We start from the raw sequence: 20,820 nt of genomic DNA, 5'->3' as shown, positions 1-20,820 counted from the left end.
AGAAGAATTACTAGCTATTTGCTTTCCATGGAAAAATCTGTCCCCAGCTTCAATCCCCACACCCATGCTTGTGTGCTCGCCGGCCCCAGGCACACCAGGGGCAGCAGGCAGCAACCAGGCCACAAAGTCCCTGAAATCCTTCTCTGAATTCATGCTCTCCAGTGCTGAGCACCTCTCTCCCCTGCTGCCCCTCTTCCCAACCCCTGCTACTGAAGGCACATCCTGGGGGTCTTTTTGATTTGTTGATCATTTATTTACTGCTCTGGCACATTTTTTTAAGTGTCCTGAAAGCTTTAAGCTGCTGAGACAGGAGCACCAGTCAAAACAATTCCAGCAGCATTTGGGATTAGCTGAGTTATTTTAAAACTAATCCAAAACTCTTTGGGGGTTTTACTCACATGTTGAGCTTGTACTTGCCAGATTTATTATTGTCAAAGCACTTATTGACCACTCCTTTTAAAATAAGAAATGGTTTCTTTGTGTTCCAGGGTTAGCCGTGCCAGATGTTGGTGATTCCTTTTGCCAAACCAATAAAATGCAAAAAATTTCCCTTCTCCCTCCCTGTCCATGTGTAGGGAGGTTACAGCTGCTAAAAGCAGGGATTGTGGGACAATGGGCTCTCCTTCTTTTGTCTTACAAATTGCTCTAAAACAGGCTTTACATACACTAGAATACCAAAATAGAAAACTTTTTATGGATTATGTTTTAGATCCTTACCCACTTGGCTGATTTTTTACATATTCCTGGTTAGGAAAAAAAGTCACACTTCAGTAGCATTTGGCTCAAAATTTGAGTTTCACTTATCCCTGAAGCTTAGGACTGAATTTGTCTCATAAAAAGATATAATAATAGTCCTGGGAGTAAAGACCCTTATATTTAAGGCAGTCTCAAGCAAAAAAATCTAGCAACCAAATACAATTTATAATTCATATTTCTTTGTCTATCTACCAAGCATGGTAGCTGAGATGTCTGCTTACGTTTGCCTGTGGAGTTTCAAAACTTTGATCTACTGCAGATTGGCTTCAGCAGCACCTGGAAGAGTTCTACAACTGGGAAGATAAAAGGTCAGCCTAGGGAGACAAAAATGATTTTAAAGAATGAATGATAAGAAGCTGCAGGAGGAATAACAGTAATGTCTAAGACCTCAGTGCTGAACGTACAGTTCATTCGTTATCAAAAAAATCTCTCTGCTTGCTGGTAGAGCTGGGGTGTCCCTGGCCACACACCTGCCCATGAATGCTTTGGCCCTTTCACTGAGGAGTGGTGGAGAAGGAGGAGTTATTTGTTCTGTTAATAAAAAAGAATCATCAGGTTACCTGTGAGAACATGCTTGTAACTGTGCTGTGATGCCCTTGCAAGCTTTGGGAAGGGTGTTCTATATGTACAAATGGTATCAAAAGAGCTCAGGAAGCAACCCAGGATGTGTGGGAATGTGGCACTAAACCTACACTGTCCATAAAATGTTTCTTTACAAATGTGGATATTGGCCTCAGCTGTGCTATCAATAGCATAATTTTTAATTAATCTTTTTATTCTTCTTTATTTTTCTTTTTTTTCCATTTTTCCCTTCAAGGAATGCCTTTGATGGCAACTTCCAAATGAGGAAAGATTAATCAGTTAATCAGTTTTCCAAGGATGTTCAAAACTGAAGTGCAGGAAATGTTGCATGTCTTCCATCAATTTAGGGTAACAGAGAGGAAATTTGAAGATGTAAAAGCAACAGAAGTGTGCAGACAGCAGGATGGGCAATGAAGATGGAGTGTTATCAATGTCTGAATGAGTCCTAGGGACAGACAGTGAGTGAACTGGGTTAAGGCAAAAGATGAATTCTGTTTGATAGTTGTGAACAAGAGACTGGTAGAGCTTCTCAAAGTGAAAAGCTGCTGCTGGTCTGTGAGTGCATGCTCATATGCTGAGCAAATGGAATACTATTTTACTGTTAATCTTCTGAGTCTATCTGAACTCTTAGAATCAAGGATGTCAGAAAAAGAATTTATCTTATAACGATCAGTTCTATAGGAAAGTCTATTATTCATTACTCTTAGCTTTTATGGTTTACAGCATTTGGCCTGGTCTAGCAGAAGATTTAATGATTTAAGGATTAAACTATTCTTGCCTTTAAAATTTGCCCTTGACAAAAATAAAGGGTTTGTTTGCCAGTGAAAACTGTAATGCTCTCAGCAATGATGTATGATTTTACACTAGTTGGGAATAAAACGGTGGATGTTTGGCAAGCAGGGCCCTCTCCTGGTTTGTTGCCCCATGACACCTTGGGAAGGCAGAGTTGGTGAGGAGACATGGGAGCCAGTGCTGCCAGTCACTGCTGATACAGATTTGAAGAGTCTTTTCAGGAGGGACTTATGTGCTTTTCTATAGTTTACTAAATAGCAGAGCATACATTCAGAGTTTGTAGTCTGTTTTGTTCATTCAGTGTTTGTGCATTCAGAGTTTGGAGTCTTTCTTTTCTTCAGAAAGACCTGAACAAAAAAGGATGCTCATTTCAGGATATTCTGATTTGAACAGCATACAACTCTTAAAACAATCTTATAGCCTCCACTTTTTCCCTCTTTGTTGCAAAAGATTTAGTCAACTCTAGATGAAAGTGGAAAATAAAGCAGTGGTCTTTTGTATAGCATTGATTTAATGGCATTAAAACGAGTCCTTGTATGCATATTAAAAAGTAACTGCTTGTTTTATAACCTTGTTAAGTAACAAATGATGTCACTATTTGTGCTTACTAAAACTTGTCAGCTTTACCAGAAAGGTTTTCACTAAACACTAGAGAAGATATTGCAAACCCATAACCTACATCTTCATATTTATTCCCAAAATCATTATCCCCAGTATTTCTTAGACAGATGTTTATCTTTGTCTGGAGATCTGGAGCTGAACAAACAGTTAATCCCATCTCCCAAGCAACTGCCCAAGCACACAAGATTAGAACAGATTTGAAAGATCTTGCAGATTCTTACTATCTCTTGTAATTCCAGTGGGCTTTGCTGCTGTGAGTTTCCAGGTCCAGCTAAATGTAAAATGTTCCTGGTAGGATTAAGGGGATCTTTGTAGTATGCATAGTACAAGGCAATATCTTTCAGTTTTACTCTTCCATGTCATGCAGAAATTAATTTTGCCCTTGGAGGTTTTTTGAGTGTTCATCATGTTATTATGATAAAATTATTATCATAATTTTAGTTCTGAGTATAAGAATAGGATGTTTTCTGGGGCTGCTCTCAATTTTTTTCATTTCTAACATGAAACTTATTTTAAAAGGCCATATTTTTGGGAAAAAAATTAAAAACTTTAAACTCTACTCCAAGCACAGCTTTCCACAGAATTAGGTTTTGCATCCTATTTGCTGCAAAAGAGTTAATTTTGTAAAGTACATCCTGTCATTTATTTTCAAATTGTGCAAGAAATTGTTTGAGCATATCAAGAGTTGTTGATACTGCCTGTGTAGATTCTGTTCTTTTGTTCACAAAGAAATAATGATGCTTGACTCTTTATCAGGTATTACTTCCAATTTTAATCATTTTCAGTTTTAACAAAGTGCTCATATAGGGTTATGGCTATAAGTAGAAAGGATGTAAATAAACATTAATATCTTTCAGTGCTTTTCCCTTTTTTAGTTAGTAGCATATATTAAAGTATTAGAGTGAAATAATTTTTTTTTCTTTTTAACCCAGAGGCCCTGAGAAATTGAAATGTACTGACTGCCCTAAAGGACATGAAGAACCCTGTTTTTAAAGTAATTCTAAATGAAGGTCCAACCTTTTTAATTGAAACTATTATGTTGATGTTAATCCAAGTTTGCTTTAATAATGGACATAATAATAATGGACATAATAACAATAATAATGGACAAAACCCCTCTCTAATCACCTATACCTTTACATTCCAAAGAAGAACTCTAATCAATGGAAATCTTTATTTAGGTCTCTAAAAGCTGTATTAAGAGTGCTGATTTCAGGAACCACTTATTATTGTTTAAAACTAGAGCATATTTTATTCTTCCATGAGACTAAGAGACCTTTGTAATTAAAAACTAAGTGTAAGCACTTCTGACATTTTAATCCTAAAAATAGAACCGCATTATTCCTATGTGAAATAGTATCAGTTTATTGTAAATTTGCAGGGAAAATGCATCGCCCTGTGTTTGTGTGTGTGTGTATGTGTGACTTCAAGTTATTGCTATGGTGTTGCAGTTAACATACATTGTACAGGAACCTGGTTAATGTGCAGACACTAGTGGGGAAAACAATAAAGCACAGCAGTAATAATTTCAAGCTAACACATCATTTTGGATTCTTCTCAGTCAGTTTTCCTCAGTACACATGAACTTCCAGCTTCAAAAGTTCCCAACAGAAGTAATTTCTAGAATAAATAAGAAATTGTTTACTTTTCCTGAAAAGTTTTGAAAAACATGTTTTCAGTTCCATTAAATTTTCCTGTAGTGAAAGTTGAAATAGAGCATTTAATGCAAGTCATTTGGGATGAGTTATATGGCATTTGTAAAGGCAGTTATACACTTGATAAGAAACCTCTCTGAAGGCCATGCCTTGCTCACTAAGCATATGGATCTAAGATAGCCAGTATAGTCTGACTGGATTTCCAAAATGTAAGGTCCCTCCCCTAATAAAAGTTATTCTGATTTGAGAGGGACAGTATTGTAAGTTGTGAAAAAAATAAAACAAAAAAATGGGATAAAGAATTGGTGGAGAGATGTCAGTGAAGATGCCATGGCCTGTCCTACTCAATAAGTGACCTAGAGAAGGGAGTAAATAGGGAAGTGGAAAAGTTGGAGTTGGTGACAATATTGTGCTCCTGTAAAGTAGTTAAGCACTAGTAATAAAGTTGTAAAGAAAAGCAATGACTGAAATTGCAGAAATTTCAAGAAATTACAGAAGGACCTTGTGATATTGAGTGCATAGGCTGTGAGTTGAAAAGGAAAATTGAGTTTTGATTAATGTAAAATAAAACATAAGTAGGAAAAGAGGCAATTGAGGGAGGACCTGAAGGAGACAACTTACTTATTCATCAATCAACACAGGTTTCTTGACATTCTTTTTCTGTTTCAAATCTATTGTTGGTACCATTACAACCTCCATACCAGAACTGGCCACACGAATTGCCATTCTTGTCATAATACCATTTCACCACGTAGTCCCAGCAATCCCCTGGTTTCATGGGTTCCAAGCACCTTGGATCTGAAAGTGTATCAGCAAAAGATAGCTTGGATTCTGGGAATAAGTTATGTTATCTTAGAAATGCCTCCTTTACTAAGAAAAGCATCCCTTTTTTCTTTTCTTTCTTGCAGTACATGGCCAAATTCCACTTCCATTAATGACTTACCTGAACAGGCCTGAAAAATACAGGATCAGATGGAAACAAGACTGCCTAAATCCTGATGCAAGAATCAAGCTGCTATTTAAATACCTAAGCATGCAGCTGGTACACAAGGGTATCATCCAAGTCTGAAAATCTGTCTCTTTGTGATGTCTGTAGACAGAGCACCCAGAAATACAAATAGTAAGAAAATCTAAATTATATTGGAAGAGGGAGTGGGGTTTGCTCATAATTTTTTTTTTTTTTTTGGTACAGACTTGCTACCCAGTACCTATGACCAGTATTTATTACTCACTTTTTTGGGTTGTTGCTACTTGTGTTTGCCACAGAGCTGGCTGGTGATCTTCAGTAGAAGTTCCACTGAAGACAGGATTGACAGCTGGACTTAGGGGTCTGATTTCAGATATGTTATCAACTGAGGGAAGTAGAGATTCTCTGTGAGCAGAGGTGGTCACGGTGTGGTCCTGAGAAGATGGCAGAGGCTCAATGTATCCAGATTGTGGTGGATTATGCTGCAAAAGGAGTGAAAATCTTTAAATTATGCCTGGGTATTGATGCTATGACAAAAAAAAAAGAAAAAAAAAAGATAGAATTATGCAGGAAACTTCTGCTATGCAATGTGTGAAAAAATACTATTAACAGCAGGTTGGTTACTGTGATTACTCAGTATGGAGTCATAATTTTCTGACAATGAGAGCATAATGAAGAGGCAAAGTAATGCCTTGGATGTAGCCACTAAGCTGAATGCATTCAATTTAAGCTAAATTCCAGTCACTACTTAGTCTGCAATACAAATAAAAAATGGGAGGAATTTTTGGTACATCACTGCTGCTTAACATCCTGTACACTCATTGGGCATGATCTGACATCTTCAATCTGCCCTATTTCTGGCTAACAGCCAGTTATTAATCATTAGAATTTTAGAATTTACCTTGATAGAAGTGTTAAGCAGTCAACCCTGTTCTTCAAATTGCAACTATTATATTAAGATTTGCTTAATGTTTTAGTGTATTCAAGAAGATTCACAAGGTCCATAGTACAGTATAGTACAAATAACTGCCTTAATCAGACATTGATTACCTACTGAGAACAGAAAGCAATTTGATTCTATTCAATATCTTCCCATTTACAGGCCACCACAGACAAAGTCAGTTTAAGAAAATTCTTTGGAGTGATTGGAACTCAGTCATGGTGAAATTTAAATGTGCAGACAATTCATCTAGTCCTTTGAATTTTGCATTTCTTTTCTAGTTCTACGAAAAGACTGTGTTTATTTATGACAGTAGTTCAACAGTTTGAAGATTAAACCATAACAGGCACCCAGAACTAAGTGTGTGAGCACCTAGTCCTATCTGATGTATCTAAGAATCTACCTAAGAATCCTTTCTGATTCTTATAATGTTTTATAAAATCAACATCTATCTAGATTTACATTTAGTTTTCTTAGTAATACAGAATGTCAAAACTGACCCTCATTGTCTCACAGATCTATCTAGATGTATTATAAGCCTAAAACCTAAATCTTTCACACCTACCAAAGGAGCTCTTATTCTTGTAAATTAACCTAGATTTTGAAAGTGAACTATTTAATTATGAATGATATTATATAAACAATACTACAAGGATTAATAGTGGATAATCCATTGGCTCCTCTACAGTTAAGTCGGTAATATTTAATTATCTCTAATCTGTATTAAATTAATATTTGAATACCAGTATCATGGTCTGCTATATCCATTCCATGCAGCTACAGAGGTTTGTGCACCATGTATTTCAACCAGTTTATCCATCTGGCTATAAGGGCAAGCAAAGCTCATTTTGTAAAGCTCCAAGTTTTTATCATAGACTATTTTGGGCAAAGCAATAAAAATGTTCTAAAGAGTTGACAAATATCCTAATCCAATGCTCTGACAGGGGCTGACAAATACTAGAGACCTAATAAAGGAGCTGAGGTGATACACACCTGCAGAAAATATTATCTATTGCAATAAAACCCTCCCTGTCCTGTCTGTCTGTGCAGCAGCACAGCTTTGGAGTACAGAACCTCAGTGCAGGTCAGGAGAAATTTAAAGCTGGAGGACGAAGAGTAACAAATAAGTACAGCCCAATGTGGAAAATGAAACAACACCAAAGGGTTAATAACTTGGAAATATGGCTGGGAACAACCTGGAATGTGCATGACCATGACAAGGAACATTGTATTAATCATCAGCTTGCACATAAATAAATGTTTTATCCATTGTGCACCTGCCACAATAGAAATGTAAGAGTTTTAACTCACTTCTAAATGAACAGGACCTACAAAAAACATGAGGACTGTTAACGTTTATCGCAACTGAGAGAGAGTATTTGCCTATTTCTTTTATAAATGTTTTTCTCTGCAATAAGTTCACTCTAAAAATTTTTTTCAAACACTTTGGTCTAGTCAAATGGCATGTTATTTGCATATTAAAAGGTGAATGGTGAAATAAAGATGGTAAAATATTTGAATTCAAATAAAGACACATAATTAAAAAACATTTTACAACTGTTACTTCTTTACTCACTGGGTAACTAATTCCTTCTGTAGGAAGCATGTCAATCTCTGAAGTGGTCATTTTAGGTAACTGGCTATTAGCATCTTTCCTGGAAATTTCAGATTCCAGACTGGGAGATGGAGATAAAATATTGTATTTTCTGGTGTACACTGCAGACTCATTCTCACAGATTTTTGTGATCAGTTTATTTTCAAGAGCTGAAAAGATTAATTAAATAATGTTGATTTAAAAGGGTAATAAAAAGAAGTCACAGTAATCCAGAACAAGCTTTTAGTGCAGTATCAACCCTAAATCTTTCATCACAGTGACTTGTAAAAGACCATCTTCTGTAGTTATGTCAAAACGCAAATGAAAAGTAATAAAGTGACACAGTGTTTGAATTATTTTATTTTAGTGCCATGTTATTCTTTTAAGAAGAAACAGATAAAAATACCAAGTCTCTCTAGGAAGTAGGAGACATAGCAGAAAAGAAAAAAGTCAAAAAAATGAGGGTGAAGGAAAGGAAGTGTTTACATGTAAGAAAGAAAAACTGGGAAACAGTTTTCTACTTATTGGTAAAAACAAAAAACAACAGGGACTGGGAATATTTTTATATTGAATGCTGGAGTCTAAGCCTTAAATTTAATCCCAGCATGGACGAGACTTTAGCCTGGATTTGTCTTAATGCCTTCAGTCCAGAGTTAACTTCATTCATAACCTCAGCATAACAGGAAAAGTTTATGCTCAGGAAAGTACAGGCTGGTCTACAGTTAGTCTAGATCAATGTACCTTTTTCTTTACGGGTCATTATAGATTTCCTCTGGATTTTCTCCTGATTTCACCCATAGCCACAGATTTTTTTCAAGCCACATACATTGAAATATACCATGTCTATCATATCCCATTCCCTCATTTGTGGCTCCATAATTTTTTCACTGGAATCAGGCTGAAAGCATAGGTTTCCTTATGGCTTTCAGAAAACAAACAAACAAACAAAAAAACCAAAGAAATCCCCCCCCCCAAAAAAAAACAAAAAAAGAGGAAGTGCTTGTAAGAGAGAGTGGAGGGATTCCAAGACTGACAAAACCCAAAAGAAAGAGAAAGGGCCCAAGATGTTATGTCAAAGCGGAAGAAAATCTGCATCTCTCTAGGATGAAACTACGGCCAAGCACAAAGGACTGTGAAGGAAGGCTGATGCAATCTCTCACAAAAGAGGAGCATCCCAAAGAAGACCCAGGCTTAGAAAACTGTTCATTGTGGTTTATTGTTTCTGCAACAGGTAAAAATTTGGCACAAGTTTCATTTGGCCAAAGGTGATGCAAAACAAGAGTGAACTTTCTCCAAAAGAGAAATAAAAGCTGCCACTCAGCAGACTGCCTTGCCTGGCCATGGGAGAGACCAAACTCCCTTACATGCTCATTTCCAGTTTCCTCTTACTGAAATAGTTTCTTTTACCTGAAAGCGTTATGAAGTCGTCTATCTGATAAACGTGTTCTTCATCAGGGTCTGTTGCAATGAGCTGCATTTCTTTTAGGAAATCATCATAGTGAGGATCAGTCCTTTGTACAATCCCAATGACAAATATCTCAATATTTGTAGCATGAGCCTCTCTTACTACAGTATCCAGTTGTACTTTATCACGACTGTCAGCCTGTCCATCTGTTATTACAACAGCCACCTTCCTCACTGCCGGGCGCGCGGCCTGGAATAGGTGAATGGCCTCTTGGATAGCAGAAGCCGTGTATGTGCCCTCTCCTAAGTAAGGCATCTTGTCAACAGCTGATTTCAGGTACTCTTTGCTTGTGTACTGCTTCAGAGAAGACACCAGGTCCACTCTGTGGCTGAAATTGATAATGCCAATGCGGGTTGTAGCGTGGTTGGCCGAAACTTTGTCAATGAATGTTTTCATAAAGGTTTTGATAATATTGAAGTTATCTGGTCCAACGCTTTCTGAGCTGTCAATGACGAATAGTAGTTCCAGTGGTGTTACTCTACATTTGATACCACAACCTAGAAGAATAACCATTTCAGATATTTTATGAGAAACCACCTTCAAAAAATGAGTTGAACTCATACATCAGATTAACAGACAATTAAAACTCAGTTAATGAATTGATTTCTAGTTACTGGTATTGATCACAGAAACAGAGCTGGACCAAATTTTAGATATAGCTCTGGTAACCTAGTGAGCATTGTTTCCATATCAGTGGCATCCTGACACAAAAACACGCAGAGGAAAAATCCACACAGTCAATATACACTGTGTTTTATCAGAACTACTTTTTTTCCATACTGGAATGCTTACCACATATTTCATTGATAAGTCTGATAACATCTTCTCTCTGAAAAACAGTATTAATTTGTTGTGTGATCTAGTGTTAAGAATGTTGAAATATTTATTTAATTACAAAAATATAGGCAATGAAGTATCTCATAAACAGCCTTGTGTAAGATCACATAACCCTTAAATATATTCCCCAGATAAACTACTATTGCTACAAATAATTTATTTACCTACTTACCGAAAGACCAGGTTCACCTTTTATTCCCCCAATTCCCTGAAAACATGTAGAGCAAGAAAATTAACAATAGCCAAATTTTTCTAGCTTCTATTGTGTAAATTTAAGTAACATTAAAACATGTTTTACCCTTGGCCCTGGAGGTCCTGGGTCTCCAATCTCTCCTTTGGCACCTTTACTCCCTGGATCACCTTTATCACCATAGTCTCCCTAATTTAAAACAACCGTATTAAATACAATCATAGCTCCAATTTTGTTAATTGTCAGAGCTGAAAGTAAGGCTCATTGAGGTTTAAAGATAAATTTTCTGGCTCTTTTGATTTTTTTATTAATGGTTTATCTTGTATGTATTATAAGGAGAATATCAGAATGCAGGCTCTCAGAGAAAGCAAAACGTACAGTAAAAGCGTCTTTAAAATTTTTTATTGAAACATTACCTTAGTTCCATAGAGGGAGTAAAGACATCTGTATGCAAAAGTCAAGAATATATAATATTTTCTGTTCTTTGATTTTCTTAAATTCTAAAACAATGTTTGTAAACTGGATCTATGTTAATTTAGACTTAAGGAGAGATACAACTACTTCAGGTCAACCACTGTGCTGAAACTCACACCAGCTCTGCATAAAAGCCAAATGAAAACCTGTGAGCTTTCTAAAGACAAATGAAGAGGCATGCTTGGACTGTTAAACCCACTGGAAAATACAATGTTTCACATTTAGAAGAAATTTTGCACACTTCCCCTCAACTGACTAGGCCTTTTGACTTCCAAAAAGTGAGAGGGTTCAACATTCTGAGAGAGTTTTCACATAACGGAATAAAACATTGTAAGATTCAGGTGCTGAATTAGACATTTTTTCAAGATGAAGATTGCACAGGACAGTTTTTACTACTTCTCTCTGGAAATTACTTACCAGCTTACATTTCACTTGAAATTTTAAAGCTTATGAATTTATCTAGATTACTGTTCATTTTGATATTATTCCTCACTATTACCCGGCCAACGGAATCAGACAGGTAACTCCTGTGTGATAGCCTTCACTGTGGTGATTGCTACCAGTTTTAAAGAACCCTTTTGACATTATCAGTCTGATTCTCATCTTATTCAAACTGTTGTAAATCTGATAATTGTAAATAGCTCCTTCACAACATTAAGAAAACCAGTTTAAACTAAGTAAGGTCTTGGAAGACAGTTCTTATTCTATTTCACAAAATCATAATATCCAGCAAAGGATATTACTTTCCATTACTTCTCCATGAATTTAATCTAACATCATCTAAGTTAATGTCAGCATTAATAATAATAGGAAAGCAAATATGATTTGCTGACTGTGGTGGTGGTGCTACTTTCTTACACTTAGATACACTAAAACCTGATCTTTATGGTACATATAGGAAATTCCTTCTGAACTAAACAATTCCTTTTCATGTGTGACAAGTCTGCTATAGTAATAGCAAACAGAAAAGTGAGTATTTGGAGAGATTTACATTGGATTACAAAGATTAGTCAACATACAAGCTGAAATGAAGATCAGTGAAAATATAGCTAGTTATTATTACAGTATGTGGCATTTGGAATGTGAGTGAAAATAGAACTAGGAGGCAGAAATTTGAATCTCTGTGAAAGAGCTTGATATTCACATAAAAACTCCCAAGCTGTTAGATATAAATAGTTAAGTGTAGGAAATTCTCACAAGAAGTTATTCAGTAAGGAGAGATTCAAACTTGGGCTTCAATCATCATATTAAAAAACAAGTCAAAGCCCTTAAATTACATTAATCATAAAGAAATTCCCTTTTTTTGTTGAAGCCTGGCAAATAAAAGGCTATTTTGTAATACCTGAGGAATATAAAAAACAACTGAATACATAGTTTTAATAATTTAGGATTATTCTCCAGCTAACAGGTATGACCTCATTCTACATCCTACTTTGTAATCTGATCCTTAGTGACCATTAGGATTTTCAAAGACTTCAAAGCTGACAATGAGTAGCAGGTACTTACCTTGCTAGTTATATAAGGTAATGTCTTTGTCTTCTGTTTCTCTTCAAAGACCTGTCACACCAAATAACCAATAAAGGAAGAAAACCCCCTTTTTTTTCCTTACAAACCTAGGATTTACCTTTTGTCCAGGAAGGCCAGTTCCTACTGATCCTTTTGGTCCAGGAAAACCTTTATTTCCTTTTTCTCCCTGAACAGAATACAACACTTAAGTTTAACTGAAAATTAATGTAAAATCTATGCTGTCTCGTTCACTTTTGAACACTCTGCATCATAGAAAAAGCCAGATATTATACTATGGGATGAAGCACACAATTTTCAAGAAAAAAGTGGTCTAAGGCAATAAAAACTAGCAATTGGCTATGATTCTGAGCATATATGAGAACCTTATAAAGTATATTATGAAGAGTTTATGCCTGATTAATAAAATAAAAAAATTGTCATTCCACTGAAAGAGATGAAAGGCAAAAATAATCCCTCTGAGGCTCAGAGTTATTCATCCTGTCTACAAGCAATAAAATGAGATCCAAACCAAAGTTTCTCTAGAAATACACATTCATGACCTCTGCAGGGCAGACTTTTTTTTCTGATCTTAAGTAATTAAGAATACATCTCTACTCTTCACAGTGTGGAAAGCAGAACATCTTTCTGCTATTACTTCAAAAGACACTATCAGTCCAGTTACAAAGCTCAAAATTTTTTATAAGGATTGCTACACATGCCCTGCTGCATGTAGTTAGACTTAAAAAGCATGCTCATGCTAGCTGTGTGGGCACACAATGTTATAAAACACGGCTGTTACATACACACAGAAAATTCTTCATAGCTTCTGGCTTCCAGAAACTTTCTTGCATTATTTAATAGGGTAACACAAGTATTTTTTATAGATCAACTGCTGTATGCATTTTAAACACAGATAGAAGTGATTTTATTTCCTGGTACATAAATGCTTCACCAAAATTCACATTACATACATAATTCACTTAACAGCAGTGCCTGATGCAGATACCAAAACCAGCTCCAGAGAATGTCAATGAGATCAGAAGCAGTTACCACATGTATCAAACCGGACTATGAGGTGCAAGTACAGGGTTAGTCAGTTCTATTTTTCAGTGAAGAGCTCTCCCTGTCCCTCTAAAGCATTTTTTTTTTAATGCTTATATTGGTGCTCACAAATGGGCTTAAAAGGGTCATATTGCTCATAATGGACCGAGAAATACAAAAGTGTTTCCAAGTTTATCCAGCCATCACCTAAGGTACACCAGTGCAGCAGGACTGATCACTAACTACTCCTGCTGAGCTGGATAGGGGCTTATGGATTTCTGCGGGTAAAGAAACAGCTGCATACTGCACACCTAAGCCAACCTTCTCTTCCTTGTACCGAGGGTTCCTGGCTCCCAGGAGCTGGGAATTCACCAGGAGTTAGGTAATGAGATGCAGCTCCTCACAGTGTACAACAAGTCATGTCCATGGATGGTTTTCCCTGTCCAAATTCCAGATCTGTCTGAGATCCTGCTGAAGCTTCTGCTTGCACATGGGTGCATTGTGGTTTTGCCCTGTGCTGGGGAAAAGTATCCAAGGCACTCCACCATCCACATCTCCATTGGAGCATTGCTTTCACAGCCTTGCCCTGCGAGTACCTCTTGGTCCACTAGCCCCAACTGGGGGAATTAAATGCTCTGCTTGCCACCAGGGCTACCCTGACCTGCTATCCAGTAGGCTCTTGCCTCTGTAAGCAGAACTTCCTCTCTCCCCAGTTTCTTACAGCAGCAGCAATTCACACACTACTATGTAGACACTGGAGACTGGAGAACGGTGGCTGTATCACATTACATAGCTGATGCACTAGGGGGTTTTCCTGTAAACAGGAAATACTCCCAAGGCGATGGGACGATCAAAGCAATTTATTTTGCACTGTCACAGGAACTCAGAGTGACTATTTTATCTAATTTCCTTTAAGTTACTTTTTTAGCGGGATTGTGCTTCTTGGGGACCTCATTTAGGTGTTAAAGCAAATGGCCTCTAAACACAATGAAATAGTGTGGCAGTTTGTTTCAAGGCTTGCTGTTCAGCTCTGGGACAGACTCTACTTCCCTCTCAGGTCATCTCACAGCTTCCTGGTTAACACCTCTGCAGGTCTGCAGAGCACACACATACTGACCAAACTCAGAATATGTTGTGTATTCCAGTGGTCCTTCACTAGTAATGAATGTCAGACACAACAGAAGTGTAGATTTATTGCAGCCATTTGTTATTGTCCATTTGACATTATTAGGATGGTGTTCAGGCAATGAAAACTGAATGAGGCCTACTGTTCTAAGTAAATTCATACCCATACACAGCTGACACTTCTCACAAACACACATGTGAGTTTCATCCTTTAAAACATCAACTGCAGAACCAAATCCTGCTTCCTCTACTTGTGCAACAAATATCAATCAACATTAGAAAGGTTTGTCATAGATTCCATAGCAGTACATTTAGCAAAACCCAAGAAATGTCCTGTACTAATCTAAAAATATTTATGGCTTTGACAGTTCAATCCATGTACATAATTAAATTCAAACTTGACTACCACTACTACCAAAATGAACTGAGTGCAGATCTGAGAATGTCTAGACTGTGGTTTTGAAAAGGAACCAAGCACAAAGAAAGAAGATCTGTGAATATAGCTATCAACATACACTAACTGGAAAACCAACTCATTTTTGGCATTCTGTTCTTACCATATACAGACCAAGATCTCTCTATATATATAAAAAAAATATTTGGAGTGATATTGATAGCTCAAATGCAGCTTTAATCTGATAAAAAGTGGCCAAAAAGAATGAAGTTTGATGCGTGAAGAGATACAAGGACAAGAAGAAGATCAACAAGCATTTATGTGTGGAAGGAGCTGGCACTGCCAGAGCAAGACAATTTCAAAAGTTGCTCAGAAATAAGCTGTTCCCAAGAATTATATAAAAATAATCATAATTTTAGAAAGCAATGGTTAAGGGAAGAAAATAGAAATGGCAAGACCAATCGTACCTGCACAATTCATGGAATGCTACAGAAACAGCAGCAGCTGAGTTTGATCAACCATATCACTACAGTTTTGTTCTCAAACCCAAAGACATTTCATAACAAGGACACATTACTTTCCAACATCCTTGAGCTAGAAACATGCCTTTGTTTGACAGTGTGTCAGTGTGTTCTTCCACTGGAAATCTTCCATATTGAAACTGAGTTCTCTACACTAGTAAAACATGCTTCAGATATTTACTCATAGTAGTGTAAACATAACATCCAGATATACATCTGTGTGTATCTAAATATATATAAAGAGAGAGACAGAGAGAGAGAGGTGTGTATGTGCACACTGAGCATATTTTGGGTAACCCTTATCTTTTCACAGGAACAGAAAAATATTGTGAAATCTGTATATTTTTTTAATGTATCATCAGATGCATTTGGTTACTGAAATATTTTTGTCCAGAATGGAAATAGTGCTTTTATAATTAACATCAAATACCCATAGAATTAACAAAGATATATCCCAAATATTAGATTCTGGAGAGTCAGCAGAAATTCTTATTAAAGGCAGACAGGAAGGAGTTTTCCTATACCATAAAGTGATAGAGAGATGGCAAAAATTTTTCCGGTTTTCACAAGAATAGAAAAAAGAACCTATGGAGATTCAGCAAACAAAGGAAAAAGAGGAAAGAAAATAAAGAGCTTTTCATGTCCTTGCGTTAAAATATGTATTAGCTTTGTGATTACTGATAACAATGAATACAGTGCCAAACTGAAAACAGATCAGAAACAAAGGTCTAAAGAATCATGACTCTTAACCATGTAGAGATCTCTTTCTAAGAAAGTCTGGAAACAGGATAAATCAGAACCTATAAAAGGGAGTTATACAATAAGGAAAAAAGAAACAGCATAATAAAGTATGTTTTTATGCTGCAAAACATTTCAGTGAATAAAGGAAGAGCCCTCTGCGAAATAAAACAATGGAACACAAATATAAAAATGGAAGACATTGAAGATGTAATCAAAGTAAGTCCTGAACAAAATAAATTCTGAAGGAATCTACTTTTCTGGTAAAGCTTGTATGAAGTAATTCCACAATGGACCAAAGAAAGATTCTCCTCTGAATCTTTTTGCAAACAACACACATTTTCTTAAATTTGTTTGTTGGTTGCAGACTGTCACTGTTTTCCAATGAAGACCTATTTGCCACTGAATTCCCTCATGGTTTTACTATCTACACCCAAAATCACAGTACGGAGAGGCACCTTTTCTAACCAAACTAGAATATTGCCCCTTTTACTGAATCACTGGTGGTTGACCACTTAGAGTTGGAGACCTGAGCACAATACTCTTGATTAAGGGAAATATTCAATCATATGCTCAATTATAAGCAAACTGATTTAAGGAAAACAAGAGTAACTTGGGTTGTTCTCCACTGGAGCCTCCAGTTTTAATAAATTTTTCCATGCATATAGGACAAGGCAATTTAACAACTGAGTGCTCAGAATATGTCATCATGTTTGTGTTTCTCCTTTTAAGGGGAAAGTTGTGGCTAGAACTGGGTGAGTAAAAACTCAGTTATGTGGGAGACTGCCTAATTTCATTTATATTCCTAGATTCTGGTTTAACTTATTTTGCCAAAGTAGATCTCTGTTACTGCCTTTTACAAGTGTAACACAGAGGAAGCTACAGATCTAAGTAAATCAATAAGATGTGGCAGAGATAAGCCTTTTTCTCCAGGCTAAATACATTTTTAATGACAAGAACAATAGGAAAGCAATTGGGTGCAAGCAATACTGAAAACACAGCAAATAAAGTAAATATTGCTATTTTATGAATATTAAAATTAAGTGTAAAATTAGTATTTGCAGGAATTCACTGATCTAGTGGCAAAGATGGAAAGAATACAATTAATTTCTTTAAGAAACAGTTTCAGAAGAAACTGAACAGATATCACATTAACCCGGATTACCTTGTCTCCTTGTATGCTGATACCAGGGGGGCCAGGTGGACCAGGCAAGCCTTTACGTCCCATAATACCCTATAACAGTCAGTAAGGCAAAAAAGGATTAGGAGGTAAACACTCTGGAAATAATCCCAAAGTCACAGCAAGCAAAAGAAGTAAAACCATGTCAAAGACTCTAGTTCTGATTCTTCCTTGGTTTATGGTTTCTCACTGTGGCTCTTAGTAATTATCCTTGGCAAATTCTCAGGAAAGCAAAGGAACAATTAACCTGAAAATAATGAAAGAATAAAATTTACTCATGACACAGAGTGGTATTTCCCTCATTCTTCCCCACACAGAAGACAACAGAAACCATGTCTACAGAACAGCTTTGTGCAATTACAAAAGGGAGGCACAACGGCAGAGGCACAAAGGACCAGAGCAATAAAACCTAATGTAAGTAAATTTGACAGGCCTTTTAGCTAGTTTTTGGGTACTATGGGCATATGCCAAGCCCCTGTGGTGCCACAGTCTCTAGGAGCACCAGTCATTCAGAAAATCCTAAGTGGGAAGGGATGAGAGAAAAACCAAAGCAGCACATGCTGATTTGTATCAGTACAGTCAAAGTCAGGCAGAGCTCCTGTGTTTGCAGGCAGGCTAATCTAACATTTCAAAGTGACAAAGAGAAGTATATCCTCTTGATTACATCAAAACTAAACAGTTGATATTCCTTTTTTAAGATCTGTTTTTAATTGAAAAAGTTTTCAAAATTTGATTGAGCTTCATAAAAGTTTCTGTCAAGCTCAGGTTGGACTTTTGTTTAATCTCTTATAATAAATAATCACTGTGCTCCAGTACAGTAAGTGGAAATCATTCAGTGGTATGTATATTACCTAGATGTATATGTTGAATATTTAGGCAGAAGTACAAGAAAACTTGGTCATCATGAAATACAAATTTATAATTCTAAATATTTAACTTCTAGATACTAGTGAGGTTTGAAAAGTCATCATTATCATCTCTGCAGAAAAATAAATTGTCACAAGTTTCCATAAAATCTCTTGTGAAAAATACTGTTTATACATGTATATGTATAAATATACATAAAGGGTGGGTCATCTCAACCACAAAGCCTTCTCTTTGCCAGGCTGAACAATCCCAACTCTCTCAGCCTTTCCTCATAGAAGAGGGACTACATCCTCGTCCAGACTTACTCTTTTCAAATCATGTGTCCCCACAATTTACCAAGGTACTGAAATTGTTGCAGCTTTCAGGAAGCAAGTTAAAATCAGACGCATCCTGAAAAAGTATTCATTCCCCGTCTTTTACTGTGTATTTGGAGTTGGTAATAGCAATGTTTCTTCGTTCAGATATTAGTTTATACAAAATTGCACTGGCGAGTTCTGTTCCGCTCTGCTATTATGCAAAAAAGTTACAAAGCTGTATCTATCTTTAAACTTGTAGAAAGTGGAGAAATACACACAATGTTTCTTCTCACTGGCTTTGTAAAAAGAATTGATGGATCAACCTGTAATAAAGAAATTCGGGAAAGTACTGGACTTCTTTTCTTATCAGTATGTCTCTTTTTAACTACAAATCACTTTAGTGGAGGGAGGAAAAATTGCCCAGATGTTGCATGCTGGTTGCTTATAGAATTAAATTTTTGTTTTCATATTTCTTTCCTAATGGTTTTAATAACAAACTCAATTGGATTTAATTTGATTGAGCAAAAATTGCAAACATAAAACTCATATTTAACATATTTTCCAGCATGAAATAATATCTTGAAAACAGAATAGATACAAGCAGAAAAAAATGCATCATTTAAGTAATTTACCAGCTTGATAGCTCTGCTCAATCTCCAGATGTAATCTCATAAAGCTTAGCTGCAAATGCAATTTGCATCCTGTTAGTACTATTCCTAATCCAGTTGGTAGAAGTGTATGGCTAGTGACCATGTTTACATGCTTGATTTCTCCTGAAGCTGCACCAAGGTAAATCAACAACCGATGAAGATCATTTGGAGTCTGAGAGATCAGGGTCTGGCTGCCAGCATCACAAAAGAGCACAAAAACCTTCAACGTCACATCATACCAACCTTGGGACCCATGCTTCCCCATCCTGGAGGCCCTCGTGGCCCAGGTTGGCCTCTAATTCCTTGGTCTCCCTGAAAATAGTCACAGAAATGTCAGTCAACACCCAGTAAATGTTAAAATGTTACATCTTCATCCATGTACAAAGCAGTCAAATGGATGAGTTTAAGAAACAAGCCAAACAAATGCTACACAAATAAACAGCTGCTTTATAGATAGGTATTTAAAAAACAAACAAACAAACAAACAAAAAAACCCAAACAGCTCAAAATACAGGCTCCCACATAATTTTAGCTCTAGGTGAAGAACGTTATTTCCCTATTTCCCAACAGAGTTAGAACTCCACTTTGCAGGCTTATCAGCTGAAAAAAAAAAAAAAAAGGCAAACCCCTTTGGAAACACCACCATTTTTCCATCACATTTTGCAGGCACACACCAGGATGGACAGGGAGCTTACTAGTGGAACCATGACCATGATCCTGTTTACTGACACAGTGCTTTGTTCTAACACTAGAGACATTTAATTTCCAAAAAATTTCCAAAACTGTCAAATTTAGGCATTTATGAAAACTAAATGAATTTTAGTAGCATCAATATAGATGAATAAAAAGAACAGCACCCATTTTTTAAAAAAATCCTCAACATTTACCTTGATTTCAGAAAGAAATTAGGCTTAAGTGATGTATTCTGCCTGTGCTTCTGCTTGTCTGTGTTGGTTCTCTTTTTCCTTTCCAGTATATTTTGAATTCATTAGTTGATTTCAGCCAACTTGATCAGAAATGTACAGGCCTTGATCATACTAATTTTCAACAGTTCTGGTGGTAGTTGTAGGTTGGGTAATGGAGAGACATTCAATTTTTACTTTTACTGAAGAACAAAGAAAACCCAGAGGGGACTCATCCCTTAACTACCAGGCAGAGAAAAGGCAGCAGCTGTCTGGCCAGGGGAAAATGAGTGTAACAGCACCTGGTACTGCCCCTTGTGTTGCAGACAAACCAAGCAAAGGAGATCGGGAACATTATGAACTTAGTCTAAGCCTCACCCTTTGTAAAAAAACTAATGTCAGGGAACATTGGTGATAGGAAGAATGCCCAGGGACAGACAAGGCAGTTTTATTTTCCTCAGAATGGGATTGTACAAATGAGAGAATAGGCACACATTCAGTACATGATTACTAGAAAAGTACCATCTATTACTTGAAAAGAAAAAAGAAGTCTATAACTGATAAGTTAGAGATGCTGAATATTTTGAATTGTGTTTAGCTGGATATTCCTAAACCTATTCCCATGCAGACAAGTGCAAGTAAAGAAACACACTGAGAAGCTGTTGATCATCCAATATATTAAAAACAGAGCAGAAGAAATTGTATTTCATGACAAAAGTAATAGAAA

General features: G+C 36.5%; 1 protein-coding gene across 4 annotated transcripts in view; it reads right to left on the bottom strand.

The window, feature by feature from the left end:
• Positions 1 to 976: 976 nt before the first annotated feature.
• COL28A1 (collagen type XXVIII alpha 1 chain) overlaps positions 977 to 20,820 on the bottom strand; it is a 72,804-nt gene continuing 52,960 nt past the window's right edge. For 2 of the 4 annotated variants that reach the window (XM_086856441.1, XM_086856434.1), the window contains 11 exons: positions 19,435 to 19,503; positions 17,364 to 17,432; positions 12,498 to 12,566; positions 10,508 to 10,588; positions 10,382 to 10,417; positions 10,165 to 10,201; positions 9,315 to 9,869; positions 7,890 to 8,077; positions 5,639 to 5,855; positions 5,028 to 5,204; positions 3,500 to 4,371 (listed from right to left, as the gene is read on the bottom strand). In XM_086856441.1, the coding sequence (XP_086712567.1) occupies positions 5,035 to 5,204; positions 5,639 to 5,855; positions 7,890 to 8,077; positions 9,315 to 9,869; positions 10,165 to 10,201; positions 10,382 to 10,417; positions 10,508 to 10,588; positions 12,498 to 12,566; positions 17,364 to 17,432; positions 19,435 to 19,503 (1,491 nt within the window). In that variant the 3' untranslated portion in view covers positions 3,500 to 4,371; positions 5,028 to 5,034. Of the gene's footprint in view, positions 1,071 to 3,499; positions 4,372 to 5,027; positions 5,205 to 5,349; positions 5,497 to 5,638; positions 5,856 to 7,889; positions 8,078 to 9,314; positions 9,870 to 10,164; positions 10,202 to 10,381; positions 10,418 to 10,507; positions 10,589 to 12,497; positions 12,567 to 17,363; positions 17,433 to 19,434; positions 19,504 to 20,820 lie in introns of those variants that run through there. The other 2 variants (XR_002861549.2, XM_086856436.1) reach the window with 2 other exon arrangements.

Source organism: Cyanistes caeruleus, chromosome 1, assembly GCF_971803275.1.
Source record: "Cyanistes caeruleus chromosome 1, bCyaCae1.hap1.1, whole genome shotgun sequence".
In the NCBI taxonomy this organism is placed as follows: domain Eukaryota; kingdom Metazoa; phylum Chordata; class Aves; order Passeriformes; family Paridae; genus Cyanistes; species Cyanistes caeruleus.
This window is presented reverse-complemented; position numbering and strand designations above follow the sequence as displayed.